Source organism: Elgaria multicarinata, chromosome 1 (assembly GCF_023053635.1).
Source record: "Elgaria multicarinata webbii isolate HBS135686 ecotype San Diego chromosome 1, rElgMul1.1.pri, whole genome shotgun sequence".
Classification (NCBI taxonomy): domain Eukaryota; kingdom Metazoa; phylum Chordata; class Lepidosauria; order Squamata; family Anguidae; genus Elgaria; species Elgaria multicarinata.
Window position 1 is genome coordinate 20,581,987 of NC_086171.1, and position 25,087 is coordinate 20,607,073.

General features: G+C 43.0%; 1 protein-coding gene across 1 annotated transcript; it reads right to left on the reverse strand.

Annotated features, from left to right (window-relative positions):
* Positions 1 to 1,089: 1,089 nt before the first annotated feature.
* On the reverse strand, positions 1,090 to 24,119 carry LOC134413420 (prostatic acid phosphatase-like). The gene is made up of 11 exons (XM_063147596.1): positions 23,997 to 24,119; positions 18,170 to 18,265; positions 16,569 to 16,655; positions 15,114 to 15,266; positions 13,050 to 13,148; positions 9,872 to 9,976; positions 8,702 to 8,834; positions 6,543 to 6,625; positions 4,576 to 4,682; positions 2,453 to 2,632; positions 1,090 to 1,156 (listed from the first exon to the last, which is right to left on the reverse strand). Exons 1-10 carry the CDS (start codon positions 24,117 to 24,119, stop codon positions 2,458 to 2,460), a joined length of 1,161 nt encoding a protein of 386 aa, XP_063003666.1. The 3' UTR covers positions 1,090 to 1,156; positions 2,453 to 2,457.
* Between the last annotated feature and the right edge of the window lie 968 nt (positions 24,120 to 25,087).

Genomic DNA, 25,087 nt, shown 5'->3' on the forward strand with positions numbered 1-25,087 from the left:
AACCATCCCCAGATACAAGGATTTATCATCAGTAGTCAGCATTCACTGCCTAAGTGTCTCTCACTGTGTCCTGAAGGGTTGTGGGCATCAAAATCATCCCAGTAATCTAATGGCTGTGAAAACCCAGTCAGATGCATCTGGGTGCGAGTGCGGACCTAGGCCTGAGCGCTCCCAAGCCCCTGGTCATGGGTCTGCCCTGGCTTCCGAGATTGCACCTCTCCCCTCCCCCCCGCTGCGTTACTGTGGGCAGTGATTAACACGGAGCAATGCACACTTTCTGGACCCTCAGAAAGCGCACTCCCCTCCCTCCAGTGGGGGACTTAAAGGTCCTCTTCATGCAAGGCACACTTGTGTTGAGAGGGCCTTTAAGCCACCCCATTGCAGCAGTGGAAGTAAATGTGTTATTTCCAGAGGAAAGTGTGCATTTCTACCGCCACGCTAATGGCAGTCGCCATTAACACAGTGGGACAGTGCGGGCAGTGCTGAGCACTTGTGAGTGCATGGTAGAGGTTGGCAAGGCCTGTTGTGTGGGGGCAGGCTGAAGCAGCAGTGGGGCAAGTGGTCATGGGGTGAATGCTCGTTGAGTTCAGACATCCCTATTGGATAATTAAAAGTAGTATGGGGGGTTAATGGGGTAATGTAAAGAATCTACTACCCATTTTGGATAAATAGGGTTGTGGTAAATATGCTTAGGGGTGCAGTCCTATGCATGTGTAGACAGAACAAAGTCCTACAACTCTCAATATTCCCCTGACACCATGACTGACTGGGGAATACTGGGAGTTACAGGCTGTTTTTCTGTCTAAATATGCATAGGATTGCTCTCGAAGGTTTGAAGTATGTAGGATATTTTTTTAATAAATAAATAAATAAATAAAAATACAATCCTCAACCTTATACTTTATCGGTAATACTGCAAAATAAGTTTGAGAGCACCCAAGCCTTTGCATTGTAGTGTAGGCACACATTAACTATTGCATTTTTTCCCTTGATTTTAATATTTTTATTTGATTGGGAGGAAAACAATCTTGATGGCGAGGACTGCACGAGTGACATCTAGTGTCCCTGGTGTTTCATGATTTATTTGAAATCCTGTTGCCTTCCACTCCTGGTGTTGACTTCCTCCTTTGCCCTTCCTTTGACTGCAGTCTTCATTCTGATAGATGATGAAACACAGCAGCAACATGTCAGTTGGCCAACAGCACTGTCAACATGCAGTAATACCCTGATTATTATTATTATTATTATTTTCAAAATGTTAACATTATTTATTATTGTTTTATTAGTTTTACATTATTTGGAAGCTGACTTTATTATTATTTATTTATTTATTTATTTATTTATTTATTTATATAGCACCATCAATGTACATGGTGCTGTACAGAGTAAAACAATAAATAGCAAGACTGTGCCGCATAGGCTTACATTCTAATAAAATCATAGTAAAGCAATAAGGAGGGGAAGAGAATGCAAACAGGCACTGGGTAGGGTAAACAGGCACAGGGTAGGGTAAAACTAACAGTATAGAGTCCAAACAACATCAGGTTTTAAAAGCTTTAGGAAAAAGAAAAGTTTTTAGCTGAGCTTTAAAAGCTGCGATTGAACCTGTGGATCTCAGATGTTCTGGAAGAGCGTTCCAGGCGTAAGGGGCAGCAGAAGAAAATGGACGAAGCCGAGTAATAAACTAACTAACTAAATAAATAAATGTAGCCTGACCTTGTGACGGTCACATTTTTAATAAAATAAATATGCACTGCGAATAGTATACAGTAGATTTCCTCTGCAACATCCACTGTATACAATTTGTATTCTATTTTTTTACTGCATTCTATCTGCAAATAAAACACCTGTTGAAAATATTGGAGTACTGGCAGCATTTTAGCTTCAGGATGAACCTGAGCATACACAACATGGCTTTGCCAGCAATTACTCTTGTAGGTTTTAATAGGGATGGAAAACTTTAATAACTGTTGAAACTCTGGTCAGAAAAACATCCCCAAACCAAAGAAAGGCATTCGACAACCCTGAATAAAACACATCAGTAGTTTCCACCAGCATTTGAAAGAAATATATGATATGACATCCTGCAAATGGGAGTAAAAAGGCTAAATGTGTCAATTTTCAGCATTTTTTTAACTTGCTGTACCTGTGGCAGTTTTTTGATGGGGGGGGGGATTTACACTACTGCTTTAAAGCGCTTTATAACAGTTTTGACAACTGTTGGGGCCCAGGACACACTGCATGTACAGGTTTCAAAACATTTTCAAAGTGCTTTAAAGCGCTTTAAAAGCAGTAGTGTAGATCCCCCGCCCCCAGGTCAGTTTGAAAATGTTGCGTCCTTGTAGGCCTCCTCTTGTAGATTGTGGATGCCAACAGGTGATATTTTATAAGCAACAGATTTTTGAGGCTTCCTAGGCCAGAACCTTAATCCTCCCCCCTACCTGTGACTCACCTTAACTAAAGGGGTGTGCTCATTTGACTATTACATTCTTGGTTCCAGTTGTCTGTTATGATAGGAGAAACCAGTTCTTCAAACTTCTCCAGTGAGCAAGCTCCTGAGCAGCCTGGCATAGTGAGCAGATGGGGTGGAGCGGAAGTGCTGTTCCGATAGTACATTTGCACGGTGAAGACTCTGATTCCACAGCACCCAAAAGAAGCAGAAAGTAAGATGTGTGGAGTGCTAAGTTGCTAACCAAGGTGACTTTCCGACGTTCTTGACTGAACACATATTTACTTAAATCAGGGTGGGGGGATTCTGTTTAAACAGCGTCTTAACCTACGGTGGGTCCAAATCAGTGCTGCATCAGATATATGACGCAGCCACCGATTTGGAGCCACCATGGGGCAAAGATGTGCAGGAAAAACATCCGAGACTTACCTGGATGTTTCCTGCGGGATGGAGGTCAACACAGCTCTCCTGATGTCTGTCCTCACATTCCCGGGTGGAAGGTGACCTTGGATAGGTCGCCCGAAGTCGGGAGGGGGTGGGCTTGGAGAGCCTAATGACCTCCAGAAATCCCGCACTGCCTCCGTCTGTCGAGATTGCTCCCCACCCCACCCCGCAGCAGCGATACTGTGGAGTTTGTCAACATACTGCAAGGCTGTGTAGACTTAACTTATACTTGTCTATTTGGAAGCAACTCCCACTGATTTCCATGGAGCATACACGGAAGTAAGCGTGCAAAGGATTCCATCCTTGCAGACCAACCCTATGCAGAATTGGATGAGTTTAAACCCATTGAAATCAAGGGATACAGGCTTTTTAAATTCTGCACAGGATTGTAGCCTAACAGTGCAATCCTATGTATATTTGTTTGGAAGTAAGTCTTGCTGTATTCATTGAGGCTTACTGCCTAGTAAGCATGTTTAGGACTGAAGTCTTACAATCCTATACAACAGGGATGAGAAACTTCAGGACTGCGAGCCAAATCTGGCCTTCCTAGGTCCCCAGATGTCCATGGCCGCTTCCCCTGGCCACACTTCCTTTCCCCTGTCTGCTGATAATTTGGTGTTTTCCAGCTTTTGCAAATCCCCCCACCCTCCGCAACGCTTCCCCATTTGAAATGCTTCCCCATTCCCCGCAACGCTTCACCATTTAGGACATGCCTCTCCTAATACTTACTATAAGTAAGAGCTTTGAGCCTAAATATGTTGTAAACCGCCCAGAGAGCTTCGGCTGTGGGGCGGTATATAAATGTAATTAAATAAATAAATAAATAAATAAATAAATATGCTGGCTTTTTAAATATTATCTCTGAATGGTGGCATGAAACCCTAGTGTATTTGCATAATTCTGCTATACCACAGCCCCATCTAGTGGTTGTGTAATGGAACATACAGAAAGGCAGAGAAAAAAACCCTGCCGGGGGGGGGGGGGGGAACATGTGTAAAGATGGGGATCTTAATCCTTCAAAGAACCCAGAAGCAGAAACCTCGGTAAATGTACGGGTTAAAAGCGCCATGTAGAAAAGCCCAGGACGTATGCTCCCCATGCAATCTGTTTCCAAACAGAATTGCTGTTTCTGAAGAGAATCAGGTTGTGTGGGGATGGCTCCCCTCACATGCTCTGTCCCTCTGCAGCAGGACCAGCCCAAGAAATGTTGCTGCTTGAGGTATTTCATATACAAAAGCTGACTGGAATGACAGTCAGTTTCTTCAATACGGGCAATGGGTAAGCATCCTCCACTACAACTGAAGGTAGCAGGCCAGTTTAGGGGGCACACAGCTCTCTCCTTGAACGCCTTGCTGCCACTTGCCTGAATCTGCCACCTGAGGCGACCGCCTCCCTCTGCTTAATGACAGGGCCGGCCCTTCTCTGCAGGATGGGGCTCTTGACAACCCGTCAAACAGTTGTTTGGTGGGCTGCCAGGAGCCTGGTTCTGCTGTGAAACAAGGCACATGCTCCCTGTACATCTTGTTCCTCCCCCCCCAGCCGCTTCCAGTATGGAGGGCGGGGGAAGTGGTTGCCCCCTCTGCCACCCTAATGTGGCATTCCAAGGCCTGGCAGTTGCCCACCTCTGCGAAACACTGTTGATATTATTCTTGATCGTATTGCATGTATGAGTTAATACTTGCCCATTGCCTTCTTTATATAGTTCAAAATAGTGACAAGCAGCATAGGGAGGCAGTTTTCCATTGAAAACACCGAGTGATGACTGGAGGGCAGCTATTGTGATGTCATGCTTTAAAAAAGATAGAAAGAAAAAGAGTATAAAACTCCCATGACAGAAAGTGTGCAATACTGTACGTGTCTATGCAGAACTAAGTGACACTGAGTTAATTGAGACTTATTCCCAGGTATGTGAATACAGGGTTGCATCCTTAGAAAGCAACCTTATGCTCTCAGATTGGAGTTTCTGATATCAGAAATGTGGAGAGAAGGGGGGATCCTTCCCATTGCACAAATTCATTTAGACCAGTTTCAGACCTGGTCTAAACATTTCCCTGTGTTGGGAAGGCTGAGGATGCCCCATCTCTCTCTCCCCACCCCCCAGGTACACCCCAACATGACCCTTTCCCAACCCTTCCCTAAGGTTGAAGTTCTAACTTTGCAGAGGAAGCCACCATGGAGGTGTCCTTGGTGGCTAGGAGGGAAGACCCATGCCTGGATGTTCCTTTCCAAGGTTGGGGCTCTGTCTCCATCTTCAGAGAGGAAAATCCGCTCAATGCGGTGACCCTCGACACCCCCCCCCCAAGCCATAGGATTGCTCTCTTAATAAAGAAATCACTCTTGCGAGATTTTCTGAGGAAGGAGCTGAAAGAGAAAGACAAATAAAACTACATGCGTATAGCTTGACTCATTACAGCCTTTTTATGCAGCAAATCACAGAATCATAGAATAGCAGAGTTGGAAGGGGCCTACAAGGCTATCGGGTCCAACCCCCTGCTCAATGCAGGAATCCACCCTAAAGCATACCTAACAGATGGTTGTCCAGCTGCCTCTTGAATGCCTCTAGTGTAGGAGAGCCCACAACCTCCCTAGGTAACTGGTTCCATTGTCATACTGCTCTAACTGTCAGGAAGTTTTTCCTGATGTCAAGCTGGAATCTTGTTTCCTGTAACTACAGCCCGTTATTCCGTGTCCTGCACTCTGGGATGATTGAAAAGAGATCCTGGCCCTCCTCTGTGTGACAACCTTTAAAGTATTTGAAGAGTGCTATCATGTCTCCCCTCAATCTTCTCTTCTCCAGGCTAAACATGCCCAGTTCTTTCAGTCTCTCTTCATAGGGCTTTGTTTCCAGACCCCTGATCATCCTGGTTATCCTCCTCTGAACATGCTCCAGCTTGTCTGCATCCTACTTGAATTGTGGAGCCCAGAACTGGATGCAATACTCTAGATGAGGCCTTACCAGGGCTGAATAGAGAGAAACCAGTACCTCACATGATTTGGAAGCTATACTTCTATTAATGCAGCCCAAAATAGCATTTGCCTTTCTTGCAGCCATATCACACTGTTGGCTCATATTCAGCTTGTGATCTACAACAATTCCAAGATCCTTCTCATTTGTAGTATTGCTGAGCCAAGTATCCCCCATCTTGTAACTATGCATTTGGTTTCTATTTCCTAGATGTAGAACTTGGCATTTATCCCTATTAAATTTCATTCTGTTGTTTTCATCCCAGCACTTCAGCCTATCAAGATCACTTTGAAGTTTGTTTCTGTCTTCCAGGGTATTAGCTATCCCACCCAATTTTGTGTCATCTGCAAATTTGATCAGCGTTCCCTGCACCTCCTCGTCCAAATCATTAATAAAAATGTTGAAGAGCACTGGGCCCAGGACTGAGCCCTGCGGTACCCCACTCATTGCCTCTCCCCAGTTTGTGAAGGTTCTATTCATAAGCATAGTTACTGTACATTACTCCCAAAGAAACAGTCGTTACCATTCAAGCTTCCACCTATGAACTGAGGGCTGTATATGTACATTCCATTGTACACAAAATATACACCCGCATAATTCATCTGTCATAAAAAGGGTGGATGGATTGTACAGGCATGGCCTATATTTATTCAGGTTTGTTCAATTTAAAATGTTAGTACTTACCGCTGAATACAGTATCATTTTTTCTCCACTAGGCGTCTGAGCAATTTTTTTGAGTTTCTCCAGAATAGCTTTCACAAAGACACCTTAATGGGCAAGAAAAAGAATACAAATACTTGAGAATCATTCCAAAATGTACTGTTGCCATTTACACTTAACAACCATTGTAAACATGGAGGATTTATTTTTCACCCAGGGCTGAGAAGTTCTAACTTATTTCTTTTCTTCTTTTTCAAAATAATGCTGAATTCTAACAATGCCTCCCAATCATAATCAATGTGTCAATAAGAATAATACTATCAACACATGTCGGGGCTGGCCCAAGGTATTTTGCTACCTGAGACAAAGGCAAGATGGTGCCTGCCCACCATTCACCCCACAGAAGCTGACTGGACTGGCAAATGAAGCTTATTTCCACACCCTTCACCTGATGGCAACAGGGCCAGCCTAATCCACCATGTGGCCTGCACAGCTATGTCCTCTAATACCACACTGCTACTCTCCATCTCACTGCTGCTCCCCTGTACCTGCTGCCTGAGGCAGCCACCTCACTTTGCCTAGTGGTAGGGCCGGCCCTGATAGATGTAGGGCTTTTGAGTATTGGTATTGGTGTTCCTTTTATAGTGTTCCCAATCTTTCTGTCTTTTTATACAAGTAAAATCTTGCAATAGCAGCAACTGGTGTTCCTGATTCTGATGACCTTCTCTGACAGATTTTCAAACTGATGTCTTGTTGCAATGCCTGGTTTCTGTCAGCTTTTCCCTCAGGTTTCAGTCATGTATGTATAAGGCTGTAATCCTAAACACACTTAACACGGACATTGGCCACAGCAATATCAGTATGATGTATGGGGCAAGGGTCCTGATAAGACCAATTTTCTACACCCTGTGGAAGGTATTTATTATATTTATTTATTTATTAAATTTATATACTGCCCCATAGCCAAAGCTCTCCGGGCGGTTTACAGGCCGGAAGATAAAGGCCTAAATCTCCTTTTTAGATTTAGCAAAGACAGACATTCGAAAATGTACTTTATATATAGTTAGCCACAGAAGCAGATATGAGGATAGACTAAGGCAGGTTGTGTGTCTATTGTAATGACACCTCACAAGTGTGGCATTTTGTGTTAGGCACAAAATTCTGCAGCCTGAGAATTTCCCCTTGAAGAAATAAATAAATTCTATGCTTTGACACTGCGAAGAAAGGCTTGCAGTACAGGCTGGTGGCTCCTATGTCGATGGGGCGTTGAATGCGCTCTGGGTTTCAGTCAGAACATGTCAGAAGCCTAAAAGAGCTATCCAAGGTGTGGAACCTAAGGTTTCAGCACCTTGGATAGCTCCTTTAGAGTCCTGTCAGTTTCTGATTGAAACCCAGAGTCCATCAACTTTGGACCCACCAGCCTGTACTGCAAGTCTTTCTTCATGGTGTCAGAGCATAGAGTATGAGTTAGGGTGGCCATGTCTCTTATTTACAGAGGAACACAGTCCTCTAGTTGAAGGAGCCTTCTCTTTGAAGCGCTGTGCAGTCCAAGTCCAGTTTAAAGATAAAGAACCCTATGAAAGGAGAGCAGCAAGTGCCTTGAAGTGGCCCATTTGCACTGAGCACCTGGACAGCAAACTGAGTAGCAAGCACACTGGCCACACTCTCTCCCACTATGCTCAGATGCATTGTTGTTCTGTTTGAATGATAACAATTATTTCTAAATTTGCATCTATACCTACAAATTTGCATATGCAAATTTGTGTCCTCTTTTTTGGATGATGCGTAAGTGGCCACACTAATATGATTCCCCCCCCCATCCCAAATAATTACAGTTCTCATCATAACCAAATAGTATCATGCAAATGGCAGACTTCTAAAAGCAAACAACAAAAATGTTGTGAACAGCCATTCCTGGCCATATCTTCCTTTTTGTTAGGCAGAATACAGGCTAATTGCTCAGGATGGGTGGTGAAACACTGATTCCTGCTGCACCCTGCTCTGCTCCCCTAGCTAAGATGTAACCAGACCCATGTTTGAAAACAATAACAAAAAGAAGGTCTTTTCAAATGCACGTAAGTCAAGTGTGGAGGGTGCAACCATGATGATAATGTGCCACGAATTTTAGAGAAACCAACATACATCTCATAGTGAAAGATGCTATTTAGTTTTGGGTAGCTCACCTCCTTGTAGTCGTGATTTCTCTACATGTTTGTATCCCCCAAATATGGCACTTAAGGAATGCTCCATCAGTTTTCCCAATGTTTTCATGGCATGGGCACCAGCCCATTGTTGCCTAGCTTGTTTATGGATTTTCTACAGTAAAAAAAAAAAAAGGAAAAAAGAGAGAGAGAGAGAGAGAGAGAGAGAGAGAGAGAGAGAGAGAGAACTCTGTGAGACATGCCCTTTCCATTTTTATTCCATCTCTTCTACTGTTTTACAGATATAGCTTTCTATCCTGCTTTTTGGGCCAGCACAGGACTCACAAGGTCGCTCAGGAGCACAGATTAAGAATATGACACAAGGGTTCACTTTTTTTAGAAAGAGAACTAAAACCAGAGCCAAATAAAAGAAACAGTAGTAACAGAGGGAAATTCAGATCAACCCAAATTGTGGAAACATTAAAAAGTCCTCGCAGCACCTTGAAAAGGCAATCAGACATCCTGAGGAAGGGAGTTCCAGAACCTAGATGTTGCAGCCAGGAAGGCATCAGAGCCAGCTGAGCCTGTGGGAGCAAGGTCTTGGTTGAAGAACACAGTGAGCAAGCCAGCTTGTATGGAAGGAACAGGTTCTGCAGACCCACTTAGGGGTTTATTTGTCTAGAAATGAACTGATAATAAGCAGTGCAGACTCTACAAAAATCAGTGAGTTACTAAGAATAAGGACTTCTCTACACCAAGTTTAGAGTAGTGTCCCTGGAGATTAGAGCCAAGGATGGACCACAAGCTGGCTAAATGAGTGTACCACTTCAGCCTACCTGAGGACTATTGGTTGATTTAATTCAAGCTACCTAAGGAAGAGAGGAATCACAGCCACATGAGCTGTTGTCATCGGCTTTAGGAGATGTTTGGTCAAGTGACATAGGATTCTTCCAGATGGACGGCTCCTACCATTATGAATCCAAAGACGTTGGGAAGCTATTCTGTCTATTCTTCCTTAATGAATTTTATGAGGTAATAAAAAAAGATGGAAGAAACAGTGGGAAAACACAGACGGGTGGCAAATGGTAAACAACCATGCCTGGACACCTCATAAAATTCTGTGAATGAGGCAAGACAATTGCACAATCAGCACTGATAATCCCAAATAGCTTTTTGCTGTAGCTGGATGTCATAACAGCTTCTTTCAAGTACCTGAACTAATAAAGCATCATACACATTCCAGAGTTTGTGATTGTTAAAATCCAGTAAAGTCTTCAAGTCATATCCCACGTTAGCAGCCAATCGAGCTAGAAATTTCTGAAAGATAAAAGCAGAAGGATCAAGGAGTCCATAAATGCAAATCAACTGCCCAGGGAGCTTCGGCTATTGGGCGGTATAAAAATGCAATACATCATCATCATCATCATCATCTTCACAGGCAGGCAGGGCCTCTCCCTGCATTAGCTGATGTGTAGTTTCTCTGGTGGATTTTTAACCTGTTCTTCAATATTGGATTCTCAAGGAAAGGATCCAAGTGAAAAAGCAATATCAAAACAATACAAAGCTAACATAAATAAGTAAATAAATAAATGGATTATCAAGTATAGCAACCAATAAAAAGGACTGAATAAACACATCCATCTCAGAGGCCCAAAGTCCCAAAGCTTATCAAATTGTAAGAGTAGCTGATTCTATAATGTGGGGCCGGAACTACGAATGTACAGTAATGGAAGGCAAAAGCCCTAATCTAAGCGAGCCCCTCTGTTACAGCTACAGATCCACAATCCTGGTGGTTTTTTGTTTTTGTTTTTTTGTAAGGCAAGTGCAAGATTGGGAAGGGCTGGGGGCTATCAAGTGAGCTCCAGCTGTGGCACTGAGCTGAGGGAAGGACTGCTTAATCCTTTCCCTGCTGGCCATTTTTGCAAACAGAATCCCCACCCCATGGCGTTCTGAACATGGTGGGGGTCAAATAGGAGGGTCCTTGTGAATTGAGAGGGAGTTGGGAGTATTTGAACACAAAATCACCCCTTTCTCCAGCACGGCTGCAATCAACTTTGCAATGACTCTCCCCACCACAAGCCTGAATTTCCCTTATCCCCCCCACCCCAAATCACTGGGAATTGATCATGGATCTCCTGTCACCATGTGCAGCCTGATGGTTGTACAAAAGGGTGACAATGGTGTCTTAGATGGCGTTGAGGACCTAACAATGAATAATAAAAGTGGACCATATTACAAGATGTGATATGCTATCCTACCTCCCCCACAGTATGGGAATAATGACAGTAGACTACATTGCAGGGTTGTTGCATGGCCCCGGCTCTCTCAATCTCAACTCCATCTCTAAACAGCCACATTGACAGTGGATTACGTTACAGGTTTGCTGTAAGCCTCTCTCCCTCTAGCAGAGTTTCGCAGTCCCCGCCACACCAACCTACCTCCAGCCTGCAACAATTAAGGTCAATGATGGACTGAAATTAAAATTGTGTTTGTTTTGGCAGGGCAAGTTAAAAAGATACACAACCCCAAGCTGGATTGGGTCCAGATTTACACTGGATCAGCCATGCTGGCAGAGGTAGACTCACACACACCCCACCATTCCCATGGCAGCCCTTCCAGCCCCCTGAAAATTCTACATCGAGACCTGGACTAGATCTACACTGGTGCTTTTTATTGGTGTAGAAGTCCACTGATAACTGTTGGGGCATATACTACTTTTACTGCATCATACTGCAACAGATGCCATTGTGTATGGTATGAGGTATAAATGTGCAAGAGGGATATAGTGTCACCATGATGGGATCATAGCTATATGACACAAGGTATAGATCTGTATCTGGTTCTCACATAACACTAAATCATGATTTATTTAACCCATGTTTTGTTGCCCTATTCAGGGTTTCTCTGGCAGACTATTGAACAAACCATGGATTGTTTTCTCAATCCCTGGACAGTGTGTTGCCCTCCTCTTTTTCCTGCTCTGTTCCCTGTTTCCCAAATGCCTTTGTGGCACCTTAGCACTCTTGCCTGCCACCTCTGTAGCCTAGCAAAACAATCGATGAATAAACTAGGTTTTCAAGTTCACACATAATATGGGTTCTTTTTCTGTATTGTTCCTGGTTAGCAAACTATGATTTGTCAGCATGGCTGGCTTACAACAATCCAGAATTCAACAACCCGTGTATTATTTAAATCAGGGGTTAGCATTCTATATGAACTAGGTCAGAGAGTCATGAGACCCTGCTGTAGTGTGTATGGTATCCCAAATGAGTTCCATCAGCCCCAGCCAGCACAATGGGGATGATTAGAGTTGCAGTCCTACACATCTTTAGGGTGCCAGTTGGGGAAGGTCGACAAAGAAGACATGATGTCATCACCCAACCTCATTATAGTACTTTTTATTTGCTTAATCCTTCTCCCTGCTCATGACTTAAGTCAACTGCTTAACTCTTTCAACTGCTTCTACCTATCTAAGGTTCCAGATGTGTTTCTCATACCATTGGGCAAAGAGATGGGTGACAGGAAGTTGCAGGAGAAAAACAGTGGACAGGGTAAAGGTTAAGTTCTGCCCTCTGCCCCCTTCAAATCATACTTGTCCCCCACTAATTTGCAGCTGTTTTCAGAAATCCAGGATCTCAAATCTGTCTCTAGTTTATTTATTTATTTATTTATTTATTTATTTATTTATTATTACATTTATATACCACCTCATAGCTGAAGCTCTCTGGGCAGTTTACAAAAGTTAAAAACAATGAACATTAAAAACAGATATACAAAATTTGAAACCACCAAAAGTATAAAAAACAACAATATCCATTCAAAACAACTATTCTAGTTTGGCTGTCATGCTAGGTCACTTGGTGTCAATGCTGACTGTGTGGATACTTTTACATAATGTGTTTAGCTTTAGGGTTTTGAGGTCATTGTCTCAGTTTCAGTGAGGTAATCAACTTAATGAAACAGGCTTCATCCTGTGCAAAGTGACATCTGTTGAATCTCTTCATTTTCCCTTTTGTGTCAATCAATTAACCTCTAATTTTATCTAGGCAGTAGAAGAAAATTTTATTTGCAGAATGAATAATAACATTGGTGGTGTTATCATCTTCATGATCATCATCTACTACTACTATAATAGTATGGTGAAGATTAAGGCCAGATCTACACCAAGCAGGATATAACACTTTGAAAGCAGTTTGGAATGTGTTGGGGCCCAGGACACATATGGAATGTGTCCTGGGCCCCAACAGTTGTCAATACCATTATAAACTGTTATAAAGCAGCAGTGTAGATTCTGCCTTATAGTCTCCGGCAATGTAAATGTCACTTCAGGCAATAGAAACCATATGTCTGTCAAATCAGACACTTAAAATTAATTCTTTCCTTTTCTTACCATTTGTCCCTTCAGTAAGGCCTGGAATGTTTTGTCTGCCATCGTTTCCTTTAGAAGTTGATAAAAACGTGGACAGCCCCCAATAGGATATGATAACAGCTAAAATAATAAAAATAATAAAATATATTAACTAATCAGAAACACCTCCTGATACTGTCTGCTACCTGTCTCTGACCATAATCCACCCTAACTAAGACTATTATCATTATTAGTATCCTCTTCACACTTTTTTTTGGGTGTGTGTGTTAAATGTAACTCCATTTTCCCTACCAGCACCCCTGTGGGGTGGTGGAAACCATGGACTTGGGTTAATAGAGTAGTGGGGTGTGCGAGGAAGAAAAAAATGCTGACTCCTGAAGTAGCAGGCCATGCTTCTAGTCCATTGAGAATCCTGTTTCCTGAAAGGGGTGGAACCAGTGAGCAACTTATAAACCATGAACTGAGATTTATTTAACAAGGAAGGAAAAATGGAGGTGGGCAGCAAAACAAATACCTGAATGAATAAATGATTTAGGAAGCAATCCTACAACCCTAGACAGTGTCTGAAAGGCCATAGGATATTTCAGGTTCCCAATTTGAGGCTGTAGACACCCCCTCCCCCTTGCAGCTTGCACAGAAAGACCTGTGCTGGCTGCTCTCTGAGGTTGGGAACTTGGCCTTGGAGAAAGGGAGAAGGAGGTGTTTCAGTGGGGTAGGGTAGGGGAGAAGACTGGAGAGGTCAGGATACATCCTATCCCAAGGCCTCTTCCTGCCCCTCCAAAATGCCCCAAGTAGATGGGCAAACATGCCCATTTAGCAAAAATGCAGAACGGGAGGACAGAGAGGCGAAGATCGCCTCTGCTGTGCCACCCCACTATGTATCAAGGGTGGAAACAGTAGGGTTGCACCCTTAAAATGAGCCTCAATAAAATAAAATGTAGGTAAGAAAGTTGAATAGTGGTATGTTCTCTAAAGGTTTTCTTAAAATAAAACCTGCCTTTACCTGTGTAGTAACTGTAATGGTTGGTTATCAAGCATCTTCTGCGAGGGGCAGAGTGCTGCTTTTCCCCAGTTCCCTTAGAAGTCTTCTTTTCCATCTCTGTCTCTCCATCTTCTCAGTTTTATCAAAGCCTTCCTTCACAATCTCTCTCTCCTTTTTTCCTATTCCCCTCAAGTGCATCTAATTAGTCTTGTGAGTGGAACTTCTGATACCTTTTTCTCGTCACTAACTGCAATGAAGGCAATCACGTGGATGCCATATCATGGGATCGTTCATCTAGTGGTGAAGGGATGTTGATACGGAGTTCTGTAATGGTACAATACCTTGCCAGGCTTCCAAAAGGCCCAACTATTCTACCTAATGGCCCATTGCATGTCTGAGATGTGGCTGCATTCATGATCTAAGCCAGGGGTGTCAAACATCTTTAAGCCCAAGGGCCAAGGATTATCCTGAGGTGGAATTCTTGTTCATGGAGACTTCAAGAGAACAAATCAGAGGAAGTGGTCCTAGATCTCCCCATCTCCATCTTATTCACTAAACATTATATGATGTAGTTCCTGAAAGATTAGCTACCATCAGAAATATCATGTACTTTCTGGGACTCTACCACCTCAGATTGCAGGTGGGGGATCAAACATTCTCTGTTCTTGAAAGGATCATGGTACGGTCAGGCTAAGATAAAACTTTTCTTCTTGACATGCTTTCCACACAGAGTAGTGTTCAAGGATTCAGTTCCTACCTGCATTCTGAAATGGTACAGTCCTGCAGGACTGTACAATATGCTATTTTTGAATGTGTAGATAAGCTCTTAGCAGCCTTCTACTGTTCTCCTGCCTTCTTAATCTTGACTACATATAAATACTTCCACATTAACTTCCAACTCTTTCCTGAATTACATATTAACAGGTAATTAATGTGCTTGATTCCTTATCTTCTCGCTTGTTTTTGCTTAAGTTATTGCTCCTGCAACCATTGTGAACCTCCCTTTCTCCAGGTAGGAGATGGATTTCTGCTACCCCTTCTATCCTGCATCACAAATCCAAGGCTTCAAAAAAACAAATCAAAAAGATAATTTATTTTCTTGCCTTTTCATCCGAACGAGGCACAGTATGAACTGGAATAGGTTGCCAAAGGATATTCTCGTTCCAGATCTCGCTGTACGTAGGAGGAAAGAGACCGGCCAGATTGGCTTGAGCACTCATAATGGTTCGATCATAATCTGTGCTTCGGACATAAATCTAGAAAAGAGAAAGAACATTGAGTAGCAGAGGGTACTGTTGCCATTCTGATCCTACAGTTTTCTTTGCCAACCACAGAAGACACTGTGGCTGTGTTCAGACAACATGATAGTCAATGGTGGGGTAATAATCAACTTGACAGCTGTTTTTCTAGGGGGGACTCCCCACATGACGTGGTAATAATCAACCATGGTGTGAATTAGGATCAGTGTTGAGTTGAATATTAGCCCACATTGAGGGCCTTGCTAGATGGCAGGTTAGCCTGGTGCGAGGCCTGGGCTCATCCCTGTGCATCCATATGACACACAGGGGATCCCGGGCTCAGGCAGGGGTCAAACCTCCCTGGGCCCGGGGTAACCTGCACCACTTTTAGCCTGTTTTTCCCCGCGGTCTCGGGCTGAGCTCGAGACCATGGGTGTGTAGTTACTCCCAAATAGCCAGGAAAAGCAGCGGATGGGCCGCAGTGCTCCACAGGAGCGCTATGGCCATCAGGGCTAGGGTGGGGACATCGAGGGGGAATCGGAGGCCAGGGGAATTGGGGGGTGGGTGGGAAATGGAGGCCAGGGGACATCGGGGGTGGGAAACCAGAGCCGGGGGGGGGGGATGGGGGGGAAACCAGAGCCAGGGGGATGGGGGGAATCGGAGTTCACGGGGGATGGGGGGATCGGAGATCGTGGGCAGGCGGGCAGGGGATCAGAGATTGCGGGGGGAATCGGGGGCTAGGGAGAGTGGGGAACCCTTTTTTAAAAAAGCCTACCTTTATCATTGGCGCGCTCCTGCGCACATGACCCCTTTAAGATGTAAATAAAAATGACCGATGCGACAGGGCTTTCCTTTACCCCGTCGCATCGACATGTGGATAGGAGCGACAGCCTGCGCTACTTCTAGTGCGGGTTGGCCCCTCTACATGCCCGGATTTGAAGGTAGGTCTAGCAAGGCCCTGAGTTTACTGACTCATCCCCTGCCCTCTCTCCCCCACTTCAGCCCTCTTGCTAGTATCCCATCAGCCATTGCTGCCGAAAAACTATCCTGCCGATTGGACTAGATTGACTGCAGCCACTTTGACCATTCTTGGCTTGTGACTCAGTGGCCAATGAAAATAACTAATAGTGGCTGATGAAATAACCAATGGTGTCCACCACACGACACAATAACTAACGGTGGTTCAAATAGCCAACATTGGTTCTTTGCATGGGTTATTTCAGCCAAATAACCAACTGTTGGTAAAAAAAACCCCAATCCTCTACATGCTATTTCTCAATGAACAGGGGAAAGAAGTGTCTTATTAGTTCCGGTACTTGCCTCCTTTCGGTTGTACGCCTTACTTAAGAAGTGCTTGTATCTCTCTTTGGTGAATACCCCAAGCTCGTATTGCTGCTGCATTCCAATCTGAGAGAACGACAATATAAATCTTGATTTGTATTTGCTGCCTCTAGGACCTTCCGCTGCACAAAGGGTGAATACGTTGTGCATCCTGCGATAACGACGTTGATTGTAAGCAGCATGGGATCATGAAAGGGCTGAGGCTCAGAATTTTGCCCTGTTGGTTTTGCCACCCCAGGAGGGCAACCTCTTTGTGTTGACTTTGGATGACAGGGGCTTTATGAGAAGCAGTGGCTGGGGTGTTTTTTCCCCTCTTCCCCCCACCATTCTTGTTAAGAAAGTTGGTTTTGTCACCCTTGCATGTGGCAGTGGCTCTCTTATTGTTCCTTCGAACAGTGCCCCTGGAACAGGGACATAACACGATGCAGTGACCTTCTAGGGGGTCAATGTTAAGGTGAAAGATGACACCCAGGAGTGCTGTGGCAGCAAAACAGAAGAAAGGAAAAGCCATCCTGCCCCCACACCCAGCATTTAATATTTAGGACATCTCCCCCAGATTCATCCATTTTGGCCATACTTTACCCACCCTCAGCTACCATGATTTCAGAGAAGAATTGCTCTGAACAATTTGTTCATATACTGTTCCTGTTTATATCTGGTCAAACATGCTGTTAAAATTTCTTGTTGTCATTTGCTGATGCCACGAGACCCTGTTCTTTTTGCACTGGCGACAGTGTTTAGGATGTCGCACAGATGAATCTTCCTTTCACCCCATACTGCACAGGCCCTTTGTCTGCCCACCCACCCACTCGTTTTCATCAACGAGGACTAGTATGTGAATGACAACATTTGTACTTTGCCATTGAGTCAAAAAGTATCAACCATACTATATGTCAGAGGTGAAGAACCTTGTTCTTCCAGATGTGGTTGGATTCCAGCTCCCATCAACTCCAGCCAGCATGGCCAATTGGTAGTTGTGATGGGAGTTGTAGTCCAGTAACATCTGAACGGACAAGGTTCACCATCCTCTACTAAATGCCACACATGTGCAGGTTGAGTATGGGTTGAATCCAGCTGTTGTTGAACCATGGGTTGTTGTTGAAATGTGGGTTATTGTGTTGTCTGAACGCAACTTTGATAACAAACCATGGTTTGTTAACCACAATCAACCCACAGTTCACAATCCAACAATAAACCATAGTTTGTTATTGTGGATGGGTTCAGACAACATGGTAACCCACATTACAACAACAACCAACAGTTCAATAACAGCCCTGACACAACCCATTCTGAATGCTTGAGTGTAGGTTATTGTTTTGTCTAAACCCAGCCACTAACTCTCGCAGCCCAGTATGCAGTAGCATCTAGCAAAAATATACTGAAGACAACATTTAAAAACAAATTAAAACAATTCTTTAAAACAAGTAGGAATGTAGAAATTGAAATCTTATGAATGCATTTTGGGGCTTGAATTGTATCTTGACTCCATTGTACCAAATTTGCTATGCTTATTAATGAAGCCTGAAATAACAATAATTTTATAATATATTTTGATTAATTAGTAAAAGTAGTTATCAAACCTTGGTGAGTTGTCCATATCCCTGCGGCCAAACATTTTCCTTGACTGTATTGGTGGGGAAAGTTGAAACAGGGGTTCTGTCACCATGTCGAAAAACCTAATAAAATGGTTTGAAGACAGCATTAGCTTTCAGAGTAATTAGAATTTGATGTAAAGTAATTTATCTGAATGAATCTGCAGTACCTCTAAAGCTGGAGTGTGCAGTCCTCTGATAATACAATCCTATGTATGTCTACTCAGAAGTAAGTCCCACTGAGTTCAATGAGGATTACTTCAAGGTAAGTGTGTATAGGATTGCAGCCTCAGTCTATCACAGGGGTGGGCAACTTGTGACCCTGCAGATGGGAGGGTGCTGTTTCCCGTGGACAGCTGGTTGGCCACTGTGTGAACAGAGTGGTAGACTAGATTGGACAATTCAAAATATTGTGGCTTTCCTTTAAAGGCAGGGTATGAGTAAAGGAAGGACATATACACCCACATCAACTTGTCCATGCACTGAGTTTATTTCTGGAGGCCCTCCACAGCTGCCCTGCTGTCTGAATGTGGCAACTGAAAAGAGGACCATCCCAGCTGTGGTGTCCCACTTATGCTGGGGTGGACAATTTGTGGCCCTCCAGATCTTTTGGTCTTTTCATTTATCGTAGCACTTTTATCTCACCCTTTAGCCAAAAAAGGCTCTCAAGGCGGCTTACAAAAATATTTCTTAAGACAGTCCCTGCCCAGAGGCTTACAATCTCAAAAACATGACAGAAAAGGAAAGGGGATTGGGAGGGAGGAGGAAAAAAAGAAGCAAATTCAGGCACTAGATTCTTAGTTGCAAAGTTCAGCAGCTGCTTCCTCTCCTTCTCCCTCTACATTATTTATTAGAATGTAAGCCTATGCGGCAGGGCCTTGCTATTTACTGTTTTACTCTGTACAGCACCATGTACAGCGATGGTGCAATATAAATAAATAAATAATAATAATAATAATAATAATAATAATAATAATAATAATAATAATAATACATCTCCTATGACCTCCCCCTGCCCCCACCAGCTATGATAGCAGAGGGCCACAATTTTCCAAGTTGTGCACTTACGGAATTCAACGTTGCCATTTTAATTGTTTTTATTTATTGGGCCTGTTCAGGCAATATGCTAAGTCATGGTTAGGCTATTGCAACAAATGGTCAGTGAGCATGTTTAAACCGTGGTTATATATCCCACCATGGTTAGGAATGGTTCACATGACACTCTAAGCCATAATGTTTAGCTTAACCACTGTGGCTCAGCATGACATCTGAACAGGGTCATTGTTTGTTTATTGTGTTTATATGAGTATGTATTTTTTTTCCTTTTTAAAGCACCCTGGATTTTTTTAATTGATTTTTTTTAACAAATGCATGAATAAATGCCCTAGGCTGGCTATATGTCTCCCTTTACTGAGGACAGCCCTCTCTTTGAAGGGTTGACAGAGGACGGTCCTCTAATTGCAGGCATCCTGTCTTTGAAGGGCTGTCCAGGCCAAGTCCAGTTTAAAGGTAGAGAACCATAAGGACGTTGGCCCATCAACAGTTATCACCTGGACTGTAGCCTGAATAGGCTAGGGTGACCATATGAAAAGGAGGACAAGGCTCCTGTATCTTTAACAGTTGCATAGAAAAAGGAATTTCAGCAAGTGTCATTTGTGTATATGGAGAACCTGGTGAAATTCCCTCTTCATCACAACAGCTAAAGCTGCAGGAGCTATACTAGAGTGACCAGATTTAAAAGCGGGCAGGGCACCTGCAGCTTTAATTGTTGTGATGAAGAGGAAATTTCACCAGGTTCCCCATATATACAAATGACACCTGTTGAAATTCCCTTTTCAATACAACTGTTAAAGATATAGAAGCCCTGTCCTCCTTTCCATATGGTCACCCTAGAATAGGCAGGTTCACAGGCTACCTGGTCACAGCCTGCCACATTATGGTAAGATTTGCTGTATTCCTATTTCAATAATAATAATAATAATAATAATGAGATGCAAATTTGTGTCCTCATTTGTCCTTGTTTTTAATAATGCATTTCCTCTTTTTTGATGATTCGTAATGACCAAGGAACAATAATCATATAAAGGAAGCTTAATGCAGATAAACTGGGGGGTGGGGGACAACAAAAGCGAGATTAAAGCAATGCACACAAGCTTGAGAGGTCTAAAAGGACTGGGCAAATATAAAGGTCTCTACACAGATCTTCATACTGTGCAGCATTTGACATCGGAATGTTGGACCAACTTAGGGAGTTCCATGATTCAGCACATTTTCATTTGAACTCAATCAGACAGAAATATCAGGATCTGGGAAAGCGACATCAGAACTCGAGGGGGAGAAACAACAACCCACAACGGCCAGTGTATCTGAGACTCATTTTGACATGCCGTTATTTCTACCTGGAGATGAAAAGATACTAACAATAAACCGAGATATATATCCTATTAGAAAAATTACCTGCCTGTATAAACATCAGAAAATGTGATGCAGCTTTGATACAGATTGTCACAATTGTGTGTGTGTATATATATATGGTTTCTGTTTACAGTGTTTATCTATGCCATCATATAGCCCTGTGTATTTAATAACTATGCAGGAAGGATCAGTAACCCATGCTATAAAAGGCAACTAATAGCTCCGTTTTTAAGCTTGCTAAACCTCTATCAGATAAGTGGGATTTCTTGCGATACAACTACAATGCCATTAAGCATGCTGTTCCACAAACATTACAGGAATTTTACTGTAGCTTGGGGATAGTTGTGCCAGCCAGAACAAATGTTTACCATTGGGGTGTAAATTAAATATGGGTGGAGAGCAACCTAGAGTAAGTTAAGCAAACATGTTGTATTGAAATCAAAAAGGCTAAAATACTTTGTAGCCCAAGGGTTATCATGTGGACTCGGAAGTCCCACACTTTTTAGTGTGGAATTGCTGTGTGTTGTGTCCATCTGTTACAACTCAAAACTATGAAAAACAATGGGTCTCATTCAGCAGCTGCTCAGGATCCAAATCTCCCGATGGTGCTTCTGATCCCTTTCTTTAAAATACTCCGATCCAGCATGTGGAAGCTGCATCTACAGGAGTATTTGCTTGCTGGATCAGAAGTATCCATGCAAATTGGATGGACATCTGTGGTTGGATCCAGAATCTGCCTTCCTCAAGAGAAAGGACTCCACTCGCAGAAGGTCCCCCCACATACCGTAAGTTTTAGGGATTCCTCTCTCCCACACACCACAGCTCATCCCATTCAGCAGGGTTTCTTCACACATAACACTACACCATAGATTATTTAACCCATGGTTAATTGCCCTACCCAGGGTTTGGCTGGCAGATAATTGTGGCAAAGAAAGGGGGAGAGACATTCTCTGGTGCTATGAAAAGCGTGTATCTAAAAAGCTCAACGTTTTGGATATACAATCCTTCAGGAGCTATAAAAGATAAAATATGTACAATGATAGAACAATAAAACAACACCCATATTAAGTACAGGATTTTTTGTTCTTTGTTTTTTAAGGTTATCAAAATATTTTAACCAGAATAACTGAGTACTTTCATTTTATATAAAAAAAACAAGATTCCATATTCAAAGGATGAAAACACTATCAGATAATCAAACAGAGTGTGGTTTGTTTGCTCAATCCCTGGATTTTTTTGTTGCCCTCCTTCTTTGCGTGCTCTGTCCCTGTATCCTAAATGCCTTTGCAACACTGTAGTACTGGCATATGGTTGTTGTTTACTTGTTCAGTCGTTTCCGACTCTTCGTGACTTCATGGACCAGCCCACGCCAGAGCTTTCTAGAGCTGCTTTTTGTTTGTTTTTACTGCTCTTGCCCACTGCCTCTGTAGCCTGGCGAAGTAACCCACAGTTTGGGTTTTGAATGTAATGGCAACACACAGTTTAAGCAACCTAGAGTTCAGAAGCCAAGAACAAACCATGGGGGCTGGTGTTATTTGTGAACCAGTAGCACCTTCAGAGGGCTGGAGGGCCTGCTATGGGAAGGAGAGGATGGAGAAGTCAACTTGCACCAATGCAGTTGCCCCAGTGTAAATCTGGATCCAACCCCTGCGCTACAATGTGCATCAGATGTGACCTCTTTGAGGGTGCTTTGATTCACACTATGTGGTGAGGGCAGGGTTGTGATTTTCATCCACATTGCACTTTCCCATCTTAGCCCATCTCCAAGGACAGACCCATGCATTGCTGTGCACAGCTATCCCTGGACGACGGCCAAAACGTTCTGTGACAACGACAGATAAATCTACTGGCTTATGAATGAATGGCTTCATATGCAGCAACAACCAACTTCATCAGGTTCAGGAAGTGCTCTGCACATTTAATACAAAGCACACATCAGACTTAATGGCCCCGTTCAAACAACACGCTAAACCACGCCGCCTAACCACAAAATGGTTAACGGAATGCATGCATTCCATTAACCATTTTGTGGTTAAGCGGCGTGGTTTAGCGTGTTGTCTGAATGGAGCCACTGGGGTATTTTTTTTTGGTGCAAAGGAGGCTAGAAGGGGCTGAAGGCGTGCGAGAGGCAGATGACGTTGTGAGAGGGAGCTGCAAAAACCCGTCAGTGCCCAATAACAAGCATGCAATAAAATGCTTGTCTGACAGAGCTCAAAGTGATTAACTCAAATGAATCAGAATGTGAAGATGGCTCCTAATGGCTGGAGTACTTAACACAAAGATAATGCAAACATTTGCTAGAGCATTAAGCAAATTGATGCTGAACAAATTTGGTAGCACTAAACAGGAGTAGAATATAGAAAAATGGCACACAGATTTTTTTTTTCTAGTGAGAGACACAACCAGGATCCTTATTCAAATGGTGAGAATCACAAATCTGATGCATTGATTTTTTTTTTTAAAACAAATTCTGCACAGGGTTGCCAACTCTCCCCCACTCCTAGAATCACTCTTGAGTCTTTAACTGTAGTCATACAGAAATGAAAAGATGGAAGATTTCCCCATCACTTTCTCTCTCCCCGCCACAAAGTTTTCACCTTCAGAGTTTTGTATGTCAGGCTACTGGTTTTTTATGCTTATTTGTAAAGATAGTTTAAACAATTCCCACCCAAATTAAATGTTTAAAACACACATGCCACAACATATCTAACATAGCATAAATGATGTGGACAGTAACAAAAATAAAATAATTAAAGTCTATACATAAAAGAGCAAACAAAATCTATGGCACAGTCATTGAAATCGGTGTCATCCACACAAATAAAGCAAGCTAACAGGCCAATGATAAATAATGTGTGCTGAACTCTTTGGATAGAGAAAGTAAATTACAAAGGTACACCAGGGCCAAAAATTATAGGGGGTGAAGAAGAAGAAGAAGAAGAAGAAGAAGAAGCTGCTGCTCTGATCCTGCAGTCCCTCAATCTAAATGTCTTTTGAATATTGTTTCTTTATTTGATTATTGTGTTAAATGTAATTAAGGAACGAGAGAAGATAGTTCGCATTCCTGATATGAAGAAAGCCTTAGATGGTGTTTTTTTATTGTATTTCCGTGTGTATTTTATGTTTGTATTTCTGTTTGTATTTTATGTAATTATTTTGTGGCATGTATATCTGTGATGTTTGAAACAATAAAAATCATTAAACCTGAATATTGTTTCTTTGTTTTGGGAATTATTTTCCGTTGTCTTGCTAGAACATGGAGCAGGAAATAAAAACAAATCTGTTCAGCCACACAGAAATGTTACCAGGTGAGATGATTCACCGGAGCGGGGCTGCAGGCAGCGTTGCCGATTTCAACGCCAAAGGTCACGTCAGGAGCGAAGAGAAACCTTATACTTACTGAAATCACAAACTGCAGTTCCCTCCCTGTGGCACTTTGGAGAAGAAGACCAAAGAGGAGGCTAAGGAAGTAGAAGCCCAAACGACTGAAGCTGAGCACCGGAGACTTTGCTGACACGTTCATCCTGACTGGAGGAGGAAAAAGCTTTTTAATGACAATTGCCCATGAGGAAAAAGCTGCTCTTTATAAAGAGCAAACAAAGGGGTGGAGACTCCAGTTGTATATTTCATCTTGAAGTTTTATTTGATCGTCATGGCTATTTCTTTCTCATTTAGTTGCCTTCAGAAAAGTGGTGGATGACTCCAGTCACCACACATAGCAGATGCCTGGAGGCTGTGTCGTTTTTTTCCTCTCTCTTTCCCCCTCTCCCTCCTCCAAAACTGTCAACTAAGATCAGGCACTGGTGGAACATTGTGGTGAAGGGCAAGGCTTACAGCATAAGCAATGAGGTGGCACTCTCTTGTTCAAATCTACACTCAGTGGCCTTGCCTCTCTCTTAGGCTAACGTCCTGTTGGCCTAATTTTCAGGGTTATTGTAAGAACTTAAGAACAGCTCTGCTGGATCAGATCCATGTACCACTTAGTGCATCGTCCTGTTTCTCGCTGTTTCCAACCAAATGCCTATGGGAAGCCCATACTTCGGAACAGTCTGTTACCATACCACAATCACAGATCATCACCACCTGCCTGACCACATACTGAGGCCTAACCTACACCAAGCAGGATATTGCATTATGAAACCGGTATGAAATTGGTATATAAAAGGCAGGAGCCACACTACTGCTTTATAGCATTATGGAAGTGCACTGACAACTTTTAAGGCCCATTGACACATACCATATACCGCTTTCATAGTGTAATATCCTGCTTGGTGTAGATTAGTCCTGAGTCTTCTCTTGACCACCAGAGATTCCTATTTGAGGACATTCTGGCCTGAGGACTCTATGCCTCTGCTTCAGTCCTCCACAAGTGATTATACCCAAAGATCTGTTGCCTCTAAATCTTCCTGCATCTTTCTGAGTCACAAGTGAGTGGGAGGTCACCCCAAGAGTGGGACGACCGCAATGGCAGTAGTGGTGCTGTGCTGGTTC